This window comes from Ictalurus furcatus, chromosome 25 (assembly GCF_023375685.1).
Source record: "Ictalurus furcatus strain D&B chromosome 25, Billie_1.0, whole genome shotgun sequence".
Classification (NCBI taxonomy): Eukaryota; Metazoa; Chordata; class Actinopteri; order Siluriformes; family Ictaluridae; genus Ictalurus; species Ictalurus furcatus.
In genome coordinates this window covers 16,532,099-16,546,323 of record NC_071279.1, presented here as the reverse complement: position 1 = coordinate 16,546,323, position 14,225 = coordinate 16,532,099, and the positions used below count along the sequence as shown (strand labels likewise).

General features: G+C 37.6%; 1 protein-coding gene across 1 annotated transcript in view; it reads left to right on the top strand.

Moving 5' to 3' along the window:
* Positions 1–14,225, top strand: part of slc35f1 (solute carrier family 35 member F1) — a 107,341-nt gene that overhangs the window by 40,048 nt on the left and 53,068 nt on the right. Inside the window, exon 2 of the mRNA XM_053613838.1 lies at positions 3,296–3,471. Within this exon, the coding sequence (XP_053469813.1) occupies positions 3,296–3,471 (176 nt within the window). The remainder of the gene's footprint in view (positions 1–3,295; positions 3,472–14,225) is intronic.

Genomic DNA, 14,225 nt, shown 5'->3' with positions numbered 1-14,225 from the left:
AATCTTTTATTTATTTTTTTAAAGAAGTAAAATTTAACTTCTGGTTGAGTTGAAATATTTCCGTTCAGGAAAGTTTTCAGAACTACATATGTAGTGGAAAGTGTCAAGATTTCACAGTGTGAAGGGTTTTCCCAGGCCAGCACACATTTTCTGTGGCAGTGTTTGAACTGTCAAGTGTCAGGTTGGTGTCTGGTAATTGCAGCAGGAGCGGATGGATGCCTGAGGCAAGCCTGACACAACCTTCATCTTTTTTTTCCAGCTGCTACGTGGAATTTGCTCTCATTTTAGCATGTGTCTGAGAACGTAATCACTTTTGCACGTGTTTCTGCGTGATTACGGTTAGTACACATAGCTGTTTAGCATTCAGCATGTTTTATGATGTATAAATGATATAACTGTATGAATAGTAGATTTTGATATTTTTCTCCTGTTTACGTTTGGTTGATAAAAACATTGTTTATTGCAGCTTTAACCAGTGACGCTATCAATGTAATCACACGTTATGGTACCAGTTTTAATTGGGAAGTTTGTATTTGAGTTATTTTCTGGTAGTCTGTTGGATATGCAGATGAATTGAGGTAACTAGCGGTTCTCTCTTACACTGACTCTAGAGGGGGAAAAAATCTGAAACTGGACTGAAATAAATATCATTAAATGTGTCGTTGCCAGTACAGGTTATCCAGGTCGAACTCGGTCGGATCCTTATCACTAGCTCTTCCAGTTTACGTCAGTGAGGTTTGCTATTTCTGGAAGTGTCATCATATTGGAGGGAGCTGTGGAGACACGCCAGCTGTACCTCTCGCGTTTTAGGAAATTGGAAGAGACACAGAAAAAGAGCTGCAGCTGTCAGGGCTGATCCTAAACCAGCACAATGGCTCTATAACACAGAGTCTCTCCTTAGGGAAAAACTCTCTAGGTTAATTGGTGTGTCTGATAATAAAAACAACAAAAACCTTCTACAACTCCTACTAAAATTACCAATATTACTACTTTTACTACTACTGCTGCTACTACTACTAGTACGACCACTAATACTGCTAATTCTATTACTACTAATATGAATAGTAATATTACAATTGTTAATACTATTACTACTTTTACTACTACTACTATTAATACTTCTAGTACCGCTAATACTACAATTGTTCCTGCTTCTACAATACTAATACTCCAATTGTTACCACTATTACTATACTGCCAGATTGCTGTAATATATCTGAGCTTAATTTTTGTTGCGTAACATATACAGTGTGTGACACCAACAACACGCCTCGTGTAAGAAATGATTCAGCTTAAACCAATCAAGGCTTAATACAATGCTCTACAGTAAACTCTGATATACGTTTATCCTGTTGCTCCATTAATTTACAATGACAAAGTATTTAAAATTTCAGTAAGGGGTTGGTTTTAATCTCACAGCTGAGGTAAGTTAAATTTCTGAAATGCCACAGGTTTTATTTAGCAGTAGAAGAAAGCTGTGAGATTATTTTCTGAAGATTAACACTGTGGCGATTAATTGTTTATATCTGGAAGGGGTCGTAATTAATTCCAGGTTAAAATGTTAATTTAAGATTAAGATTTTAATCAGAGCTTAAGGGCTTAATCCTGGATGTGGAAAATGAGGTTTAAAATGGAAAAACTACAATTAAAATGAAAACTAAGATCAAGAAATGCTTCATTAGATCATTTAATTGTTGTAGCTTAGCTGACTATGACTTTATTATTAAAAACAACAACATACAGAGAGTTGCCAGTTTATTAAGTGCTAGGTAGATTAAGTGCCTGGTATTTCTGTTTTTATTCAAATAACATTCACATAAACACTCTTTATTGGCTGTGGTGCCCTCTGGACATTGTGTGCGTGTGTGTGTGTGTGTGTGTGTGTGTGTGTGTGTGTGTGTGTACGTATTCCTCCATGCCTCTTAACTTGGAGTGGGTTAGCAGTGCAGTGGTGTCTGCAGGGTATGCACTGTGTGTGTGTGTGTGTGTGTGTGTGTGTCTTTGGCTGTGCAGCGCCACCTGCTTTAGTATTCATCTTGTGTTTGCTTGGGAAAAGGAGCTCCATTCCCTGGTGACTTGTTTCCTTTCCTGACAGTCCTTCAGTCCTTCGCATGCCTTCCTTCTTTCTCATCCTCTTCACACACTCACTCACCTGAGCATGCACACACACTCACATACACACAGACACATACACAGTCTCTCACAGGGGTCATCGGTCAGTCTTTACTGCAGCTGACACTCACAGTGCCAGAGGAAATTCGCTTTCTGTGATCACCTGCTGAGGTAGAGAAGAGAGAACACGTCCTCACAACCTCATCCCAGTGGCAGTTGTTCAGCGTTTTCTCAAACATAAAATCGACGAGCCTCTCACCTCTTCCATTGTTTTCCACGCGCAGTCTGTGTGTGTGTGTGTGTGTGTGTGACTCGTCCTCTTCATCAGTGTCGGTGTCAGATTTTTAGTTGGTCTTTTTCTCAACCCAGCAGTGACGCCGAGGTGCCTAAAACCCCGGTTGTGCTGTGTACCTCATACGCTCATACAGCATCATCAGCACACACACCACAACTATGCCAGTGTCTTCTGTACTAGTTTTATATTTAAGGGGCCAAGCACTAGGCCTTGTAATAATAATGAATTCTATTTCTTAATTTATTTATGACCGAAATGTGTTACCAGTGTATATTGTACATTTTATATATCATACATAATAAATTATACATAATAGTTTATAGGGAATCGCGACAGTTGAAAGTAAATCAGGAAACAGGAAAACAGCACATTTCGATTTGTTTTGATTTTCATTAAAGGATTTCTCAAACAGATAAAGTGAGTACAGTATATTAGTAAGTAATATTAATAAATATGAGTATGATGTATTTGAAGTATGAATACATGTACAGTATGAGTGTTAATAATAATGATAACTATAACAATAACAATGAAACTTTCTTTCTTTCTATATTTCTATATTTAATGAATTATTAATTATATATTCATTTATTAATCTCATCTAATCTATTTCTCTCTCTCTCTCTCTCATATATATATATATATATATATATATATATATATATATATATATATATATATATATATGCACAATATTCTAAAGATAAACATTCCTAAAAAATTGTTAGAAAGTAAACATAGAATGAATAAGTAAAATAGGAAAATAGGAAAAATGAAAGATTTTGAATTGTAGCTGAAAGATTAGATAGATAGATAGATAGATAGATAGATGTGTTTGTGTTTTGTTTGTGTTATCCACTAAAATTGTGTGTTTGTTCTCATCTACAGAGAGCTCCTCCTCACGCTGGCGCTCGGTCAGGTCCTGTCTCTGCTCATCTGCGGGATCGGACTGACCAGCAAATACCTGGCCACTGATTACCACGCCAACACGCCCGTGTTCCAGTGCTTTCTCAACTACATCCTGCTGTTCCTGGTCTACACCACCACACTCGCAGTCAGGCAGGGTAAGAAAGAATTCTCCTTAAGCGATATTATCACTCTGGTTAGAAAAATATACCAGTTCGATATATATGCCAGTCCGGGTCTTTACTTTAGTATTAGCCATGATTACACACAAGCTAATATTCTGTTTGTAGTCATTTACATGGCTGGAGAAACAACTGTGCTGTGATGAAACTCATTTCATGTTATAGATTTAAATAGTAAAATAGTCAACCTTCATTCGTTTGCAGTTGTTCACAGCAGTTGTTCGCCAACTTCTATAAACAAACCAATAACCTCAGGTGACAACAAAAAAAAAAACACAACACATTTCAATATGTAGTCTTTTTTTTTTTCCTACCAAGTAAACCAACATTTATAAACCAGGTGGGAAAACAATAAGTACACCCGTCCTACTTCCACAATCATTAAGAAAGTAATTAGCAGCCAGGTGTTACTAATGAAATCCACAAGATTAGTTCATTATCAAGATTTTTATGTCTACCTTTATAAAAGCAGACGTTTTTTTTTTTTGCAGTCTGGCGTTCTCGTGCATACAGGTATGTGTCTTCATCATGCCAAGAATAAAGGACATCAGCCATAACCTCAGAGAAGCAATTGTTGCTGCTCATCAATCTGGGAAGGGTTATAAGGCCATCTCCAAGCCGTTTGAAATTCACCATTCAACAGTGAGAACGGTTGTTTACAAATGGAGAGCCTTCAAGACAGTTGCCAGTCTTCCCAAGAGTGGGTGTCCCAGCAAATTCAGTCCAAGCTCAGACTGTCTAATGCTCAGAGATATAAAGAAAAACCCCTCTGTAAGCACATTTAATGTTTATGTTCGTAGCGCTATCAGAAAAAGAGTGAACAAATATGGCTTTCAGGGAATGGTGGCTAGGAAAAAGTCTCTCCTCTCCAAAAAGAATGTGGAGCTTGATTTAGGTTTGCACAGTTGCATCTGAACAAACCAGAAAAGTTGAATGACTGACACCTAATACCGACTGTGAAGCATAGTGTAGTGGAAGAGTGATGATCTGGGTTCGTTTTTCAGCCACAGGACCTGGGGAATCTTACCGCTTTGAGACAACAACACTCTATACCAGAAAATTCTTGAGACAAATGTGAGGCCATCATTAAAGCAGCTTAAACTGGACTGAAAGTGGGTCATGCAACCGGACAATTATCACAAGCACACAAGCAGATCGACATCTGAATGGCTATAGAAGTTGTTGTGAGTTGTTGAGAGTTGTGCATAAATGAATGCCCTCAAACATCAATGAACTGAAGCAATGTTGTAAAGAAGACTGAGCCAACGATTTCTCCACATGATATGACAGACCGATAAACTCCTATGGAAAACTTCAACGTAGTGTTGTTAGATTGGTAATACATGCTACTGAATTATAGGGTGTACTTATTTTTAACCCACCTGGTTTCCGAATGTTGGTTTACATTTTTGGGGGGAAAAAAATGACTACATTTGTTAAAGTTAAGATTACAACACAATTGTTATTTAGGCCCTGATAAATAAAAACATAGAATTGAAGGAGGGTGTACTTTCTTTTTTCCATGACTGTATTCATGTTTTCTAACTGTCCTTAATATGTGCTTGTTCTATAACCTCAATTTATTTATTTATTTATTTCCCCGTGAAAAATCTAACAGCCACGTTAACACGGCGGACGTTAAAGTTAAAAAACTCAAATGTTAAAGCGCCTATCAGTGTGTATTTGTTAGCTGCAAGCTATCATTTAAACGGCAACGATTCAAATTTCTAGTAATTCATAAGTTCAAACATAGCTTGAGCTAGCGTTGAAATTATACAACTTGCGCGACTTAGCGACAACTGTACAAGAGGAGTTGTAATTGGCAGGGACTAAAAATAAGGCTAAAGAAACTTGCTTTTTTTTTTTTTCTTTCCTTTCTTTTTTTAAAAGCTGTCCCAAAAAAAAAAAAAGGTTTTAAAAAAGTTGGCCCAAAGCAGTTGATCTCTGTAGGAGCTCTCAGAGATATTTTAACAAAAAAAGGCAGTTAGTTTCCATTCATTGATCTCCCAGTAAGCTTCAAAAAAGAAAGCCTGTAGTCCAGTGGATCATGTTTAATACTGGATTTCCTTTTGGAGACCACTGGTACTGAATATTTCTCTCCAGTTCAACAGTAGAGCCAGGAAAACATGAAATTGGTGTAGTAAATACAGTAAAATGGAGGACGTCTGATGTGGTTTGTGGTTGGGGAGCGGTTCCTCGCTCAGAAATGAGTGGCTTTTATCCTCATTATTGTTTCATATGGCCGTTCCTCCAGTCCTCTCGAACGTTGATGGCTCCCTCAGTTCTCATAACCTTAAGCACCAAGCAGGGAAAGAATCAAGGGCAGGCCACTGTGAAGAGCATACTTACTGAAGAAGTAGTGGGTAATAATTTTATCCAGAAGTCTGACATTTCCAGGAAGTAGTCCATAAAATATGTGTGAGAAAATGGTGTATCTAATGAGAACGCATGCTACATGATGTAGTTAGAATTTAAACATCCATTACTAATTTAGTCTTTATTTTCATTCCATCCATACACTACAGCATGTATACAATAGAAGGATATGTTGTTTCTCCAGGATCTGTGAAACACGACAGTATGTAATGGATAACCTAGACAGGTCAAACAATACACATTGACCATTGTCATTAATTCCCACTGTTAGCATGTAGCACATTTCTGAATCTGTGCATGTTCTTTGTCACAAAAGGGGGTTGTAAAAACCTCCATATTAAATAACGTACTAATCAGTGTGCAAACACATAGCTTATGTGCTAGTTACATACTAGCTTTGTTGGCACATTAGCAAAGTAAGCTAACTATACTAGCAGTGTGTACTCACCAGACGCACCAACGATCTCTGCTGCTTCCTTCTGTGCTTTATTTTTCTTCATAATGTCATTGTTTGCATTGAATGAGCAGTTGTATATGACAGGATAAGATTAAAAAAAAAACAAAAAAAACACTATTAGACGTTTTGCTTCCATTTTTTGTGCATCATAGTCGTGCATCCTTCCTGTGCGGATTTGTCCGAGGAATCGTTCCAGTCGCTCTTTTGTATTTGTCACGTTACTGCATCTTATCTCGTTTTGAATAAAGAGCGAAAATCTGACTTTAAATGTCTCTTTGTGTTGCTGACGCTGAAATCGGGGCTCTGTTTCGCGCACGTATGTTGAAAAACAGTGATCGCTTGTTGGCGTCTTCTGGCTGTTTTGGCGGGAGAAAAAGCAGCCGGTCTGTCATCCTTTCAATAATTGATCTGAGAAACTCAAATATCCTCTCAGAAATGAAAAAGTCAAGACTTTGTGTTTCAAAGACCCGACCTTGTTAAATACAGCACGCATTTCTGATGCAATGTCTGTAAAACCCCTACCACTTGTTTTGAACATAAAGCAAAAGAGCAATTCTGGCAGATTGTCTTCTGATATCGATGTGCCTGAAATGTCTTGGGAAGATGATAGTTTGTAGGATAACGTACTGTTTTTGAGCTTGTGTGTGTAGACGCACAGCGAGCGTTATGTAGCGAGAGTTCTGGAGATTCTTTGATATGTGCAGTGCATTTGATATATGCACTGAAGTTAGCAGATGTAATGGTGACAGACGGGGAAGTGTTCCTGTCACGTCGGAATTACACTAATTACAAAAGACAGACTCCACGATTCTTGTCAGAGCGCTTCGTCTCCTTTAAACTAGGTTTCCATAGCAACACCAAAATTCATATAATGATGAAACCATCTTTTAATGTTGCACTGGCTTATTTTCAGATGGGAAGTTGGTTTGTACAAGCCTGCAAGCTAATATACACAATAAGATATTTTCTGTAAGATCATCGCCATTACCAAATTTAGGAATTGGAAAACGACCAAATTTTGATCATTACAAGCTTCATTTTCAATAAAGGTAAAGTAGAGTCAGTGATTTTTAAGTCAAGAGACTTTTTATTTCTACTGAGAACCTCGTTTTTTTGAAAGCACACCCAGTGTTTTAAGGTTCTACACAGAACATTTAAAGGGAGAAAACCGATAAACCCTTTAGTGAGCTAGCTTTAACCAGTGGTGGCTCGTCTTTCGAGGCAGGTGAGTCAGAGCCTCACAATTTATATCCGCCATTTAATATATATTAATCTTCATGAAGTCCTGCTTGGGGCCATGTTGGCTGGGGGTTCTCATCCTGCCTCCGCACTGTGCGTGTGGAGATTGCATGTTCTCCCTGTGTTTTGGGGGTTTCCTCCAGGTCCTCTGGTTTCCTCCTCCAGTCCAAAAAAAAAAAGCGTTGTCGGTTGATTGGGGTTTTCCGAATTGTTCGTAGTGTGTGAATGTGTGTGTGATTATGCCCCCCGCCTTGTGGTCCGAATTCTGTGTAGGACGAGCGGTATGGATGGATGAATGGACGGATGGATAAAGTCCTCCTTTACAACTCCATACGTTTTAAACTGTTGAGTGTAGATATTACCTTTACAAAAAGGTTTGATAGATATAAGCCGACGTTCACCTTTCTACAGTAGCTCGTGGGGCAGCTTACTTACTGATCCTACTTAGTTTCTATAGAGTTCTTATTGCACCTAGGGGTCAAAAATGAGAACTAGAAGTAGCACCAACGCTCACTTTGGAGGAGGAGGCAGACAAGAAAGGGGTTAACGACAGGGTTGCCAGATTTGTGTTAAGTCCAGAACGCTCCAAGATCTTATTTTATAGCAAATATTTGGAATTATATTTAATCAATTTTCATTAAAAAAGTGAAGTGTAATTGTAGACCGTGTCTGTGATGTACAGAACCATTTCTTTTGTAAAATACTGTATTTTGCAAAGTTTGGCATTATGGAGTGGATCATGTCTGTACATCAGTACAGGTTGTTTTTTTTACCCATGCTGAGAAAGGCTGAGAAAAAGAAGAAAACATCTACCTTTTCCAATGGGCAATTTTTAGGGCTAGTTTCAAGTTTTTTGAGCTGCTAGACCCTTTTACAGGGTGACTAAAAATTCACTAGATAGCAACCTATTGTATAAGTCAAGTGGGATAGCCTCTTGACATCATTTTGTTCAAGGTGATGTTATTATTAATGTTCTCCTGCCTCCTGACCTGGGTTTAACCTTTTTTCCCCCCGAAGAACGCATATGTGATTGATTTTTACAATGATCATAATTCTTGACGTGAATGCGCTGTATATTTTATGGATATATATTTTTTTTTTCCAAGGACATCCTGTTCCTTCTCAAGCACTAAGCAAAAGTTTCAGTGTAGCAGGTTTGTTTCCCATGATAGTTTAAATCTAATGATGTTTCATCAGAACATTGCTAGAAAAAGCATTTTCATTTAATTTACTGATTTCGAAAATTAAAATATGTTTTTGCTTGGCAGCTGTTGCTTCGTGCTTCATTAGGTTTTACTTTGATTTGGTGTCCTGTGCTCTTTCTGTGTGAGCGAACAGAACACAGTTCATTATTTCAGAGCGGGCGGCTCGTCAAACCGACGTGTCCGAGCGGACTCTGCCAAATTGCTTTGCTCCCTCTATTTTTCTCCACTCATTGTGGAATGATATTTGGTGTACGCCACCCAAAACTGGATGGACGCTCTCTGTGTAGCACTTTAGCTTCAGCTCCGGTAGTGAGTGGACATTCCTCTTTCCTCTCCTCCATTCCTCGCTTCATGCCTCACGAACTCTGGTGACCCTTGGCACCCTGCTCAAATTCGATTTAAACTTCAACTGTGGTGCCGTTGAATTGGGGTCAGTAGATAGTGGAGGAATTGCGGATGGGGAAACTGGCTGCGCTCCGTCTCTCTCGCTCTCTCTCTCTCTCTCGCTCTCTCTCTCTCTCTCTCGCTCGCTCGTTCCTTCAGAGCCGTGACACTTATCGGAGGAAGAGATGAGACATGGTCCCTCATATTAATGCAGCCGGTCCGTTATTAATTACACTGGGCTAATGCTGATAGGAATGTTTCAGATGAAGGCATTCGTGTCCGTCTGGCGTTATTAAGTCTGACTTATATTATGCCAATTAAGAAATACTGTGCTTGGGTGATCAAAAGGGATGTTGCTGCTTTTAATTAAAGCTCCGAAAACTTTTATTCAGTTGACAGGTCTGATGGGAAATCTCTGAGGTAATGCATGTCAACATGACAGATTTTATTTAGCTTACGCCTGCACTCGGTGTTCATTTATGCACAAAAAACAAAACAAAACAAAACACTACACTAGATAAAATAGGACTGGCCTGTATCATATGTCATGTCATATCATATACGGTACATCATATGTTATGTCATATCATATATAATGCCATGTCACATATCATACATATCATGTCGTCATGTCATATTACCTCATATCATGTCATGCAAGATCAAATATGTCATATGTATGCCCATGTCATGTTATGTCATATAATACTGTATGTCATGTCATATACTGTACATCATATGCTATGTCATATAGTACTGTATGTCATGTCATGTCATATACTGTACATCATATGCTATGTCATATAAAACTATGTCATGTCATATACTGTACATCATATGCTATGTCATATAAAACTATGTCATGTCATATACTGTACATCATATGCTATGTCATATAAAACTGTATGTCATGTCATGTCATATACTGTACATCATATGCTATGTCATATAAAACTATGTCATGCCATATACTGTACATCATATGCTATGTCATATAATACTGTATGTCATGTCATATACTGTACATAATATGCTATGTCATATAATACTGTTAGGTTATGTCATATAATTCTGTATGTCATGTCATATACTGTACATCATATGCTTTGTCATATAATACTGTATGTCATGTCATATACTGTACATCATATGTTATGTCATATCATATGTCATGTTGTATAATGTCATGCCGTATATCATATATCATTTCATGTCATTTATCATATGTTATGTCATCATATATCATGTCATTTGATGTCATATGTCGTGTCATGCCATATCATGTATCATACATCGTATCAAATATCATGTCATGTAATTTTATATCATAGCATATCTCCTGTATCATATCATATCAGGTCATTGTATATATTGTGTCATATCATCGCATATTATGTTATATCTTATCATATACCATATCATGTCGTGTCATAACATTTCATATCATGTTGTGTGTCATGTCCATGTGACATATCACTAGACATTCGAGGGTAAATTTGGTAATAACTAGTAGCTAATTGGTCGTTCGTATGTAATTCATAAGTGAAGGGAGGATGGCAAAAACAAAATAATATCCATTGTAATATCTATGATTTCAGTGTTCCTCACATTGGACTCTATTTCTGCAGGTGTAATTTGCTCTTATAATGCAGACCGGTTGCCAGTTCGGTTGCCTGTAAGCCAGAAATAAAGCTGCCATTTCTGACACATGGGCAGCACAGTAGTTTGGTCTAAAAACGCAATAGCAAATCTGTACGTAAAGTACAGTAAACAGTAGACAGTCCTGCAAGTCCTGCCTTTTTTTTTTTTTTGCAAGCTTGTATTTTGGACTTTCACTATTTGTTTTGTCACACAGATAGTTATTTCTATTACTAAAATAATGCAAACTTATTCAAATGATCATACATCCTCGTTAAAATTACATGCGGAGAAAAGCGAGGAACTGATGTGATTAGATGTTGCAGTAGCCTCTTGATAATATATTCATTTTAACTCCGCCCCTTTATACAGTTTTGTTTATCAGCAGGTTACCGCCTAGGCTTGTAGTAATAATAAGAATATACAGTATAGAGCTGGCGTTTTAAACCTTATTTTGCACTATTATTACCATTATTATGAAAGTGCCTTGAAGGAATGTTTGCCTTTAATGATTTGCTTCAGATTTTCTGCTTCTATATATTCCTGACACTCTATGATAAATCTGCTGAATACTGTATGTTGCATTCCTCATTCCTTGTGTCTCGGTATGGTGGGTCTCATACCAAGGTCAGAGGTGAAAACGCTGTCTGGCTCGGCTTGCGTCTCTCTTATCTCCGCTTTCTTTCTTCATCTCTCTCTTCGCTGCTCCAATCTTGAGACAGACTTCTGTTGGTGAAAATGCTGATCTGAAGATGCTCCGAGCGTACAAATAAGCATTGAGAACATGAAGATTAATCCAGGCTCCTGTGTCTTGAACGATCTTTTTAGCAGGGCTCATAATGTATCGTAGCATGTGACTATAGTGTGATATTCAGCAATTACTTTTTGACCATTTTTACCAAAACCAAGCCTGGATTTACTAATGGTGTATATGTGCGAAACGTGTGATTTTACAAACAGGATCTGTGGAGCGCTGCGTCATTCATATGAACAAAATAGCATGTCTGAATGTGCCATTTGAGATGCTTCTTTTTTAATTTGCAAAATACAAGATGTTTGTGAATGCAAATAAGAATAATTTTAGACCTGCGATACAAATTACTGAGCCTTAAAGTCTTCTGCAAATGTAATACTTGCCTTTCAGTTGTATTTCTTTCCCAGACTAGGAAATTCCTACTTGGAAATTTGGGACTGTCTCCTCAACATCGAGCTCAACACATGATATCAGATCAACATGGCTGCTCAATGCATCAACAGTAAACAAATTAGCATGTCTTTTGTCTTTAAATGAGTTATACTGTATATATTAATACTTGTTTTAGATCAATCAACACACAGACATTCACTTGTTAAATCTATAACACTGACTATACAGTTCACTGTTTTGATGAGGTAACTATACATCACTGATCACAGGTAGCTGACTAGATGCTAACAAAAGACGAACATGGTGTTCATGGAGGTTGAAAATGATGTAATTCCAAATTTCAACGATCCACTTGTGGAACATTGCATTATTCTCAATAATAAGAATGGTTTTCAAAATTATTCTCGATAAAATTGGTTTCTTATTAGATATTTGCTGCACGTTCACACCTCCAGTGCCTTCAGCATTTACACAGTTTGCAGTCATATTTACTTTGAGCATAATGTACACTCACATCTACACTCATATCACGTACATATTGTAATCTGAGCAGTATTTTTTTTTACGTCTAGTAGCCGTTATTGTCACAGGTTCAGCTGACAGTTCCACTCCACACCACTAGATGTCCATCATCAGAATACTAATCCACTGCCGGATTACCAGGCGAACCTGATTCCTGTCACTCTCTCATTCAGACACGCTATTAAAACTGTACTTTCCAGTTACTCTTTGCGAAGTCTTGCCCTCTTTCCTGATTTGCAGTCCTGAGCCATTTGTTACTCGTGTTAGATATTGTGTTTTGGAGAACCTTGGACTGTTAATCATGTTCTGGCCTGTTCTCCAGACCTCTCGTTGTGTCATTGCTATATTTTTACTTGAGTTGAGATTTTGTCTTTTGGGTGTGTCCTTGAGATCCGAACTTCACCTGGATATTGCCCCTATTTTACGCATGCAATTTTTGTAAACTCTACACTAACCGTGCACTAATTGCACCCACAAATTAGTACTAATCATTATTTGGCAACTTACTGAATTAGGACCTGAGTTGCCAGTGTATTATGTACTATCTCGATTCACCTAATAAACCGGTAAAATGTTTTAATTGGTCTATTAAAATTGTACTATTATCCTATGTGCTTCTTTTACTCATTAAAGGCAACAATCTAGCTTTCGGTGTTTTAACACAATGCATCAAAAACTTTCCTGGTGAAGAAATAAAAGCGTTTATATATCTACAGTGTGACAAGACAGACATAGGGTGGTGTGTCTTGCTCCCATCTGCCCCTGAGCCATGTGAAAGAAAGCAAACGCAGCCAAATTTGCCACTTTCCTACAGGACAATGGCTGACTAGCATATGGTTCTCTCCCCTATTGTTTGAGGAATCAAAAATAAATGTGGTTTTCTGGTGCCAGCTCTCGCCTTACCAATCTGTCAGAGCCGAGCCGCGGACTGCCAGGTGGAACTCGTCCAACAGCAAAGAGCGTGTGGCTGTGACTGCTAAAATCACAGAAAAGCTGACAACAGTTGCTGCGAGAAAATGTGTGGAAAAATAGAGTGGGTTTTGTTGGGAGGCAGTTGGTGGTTTTCTAACTGCCTCCTTTTGTTCAAAAGAGCGCTGAACTCTGGTTAGCCGATCGATCTGTTAGCGGCACGGCGTGTATATTAAATGGGGAGGTTTAACCTCACTGTACACAATGGGAGCAGTTTCATTTTACAAAGACAGGCGCTCTTGGCCAACAAGAGATACGTTGCAATCGCTACTTTTTTTTTTCTAGCTTAAAGAAAAATCTAGAGACAGCTGAAAATCTCAAGAAAATCATTATTATATATATAAAAAAACACTATTATTTTGATAATCAATTCATTTTAAATCATTTGGGTTATTTTAAAAATGTATTAAATGGCAAAAAATATGTATAAAATTTTTTTTATTTCCATTTCAATCAACTAACACTACTACAGAACTCTTAACCAGGCTTAAGTAACAGGCCACATTACTGTCATTTATCAGATAATCAGCCACAGAATGGGATTATTATGAAGCACTTGCTGTATGTCACCCAGGAGAGACACCCAAACTAAACAGAGTGATGGTTTTCTGTACATTTTATGAAGGACAAATAAATATCTCATCTTGTTAACCCTCTACTGCATGAATTATTACATTTACATACAAAAACTGTTTTTATGGCTTTTTATTATATATAATATATAATATAATATAATTGAATTAGTATATTTATTGAAAAATTTAAGCAAACTTTTGGGGTGGGGTGGGGTGCG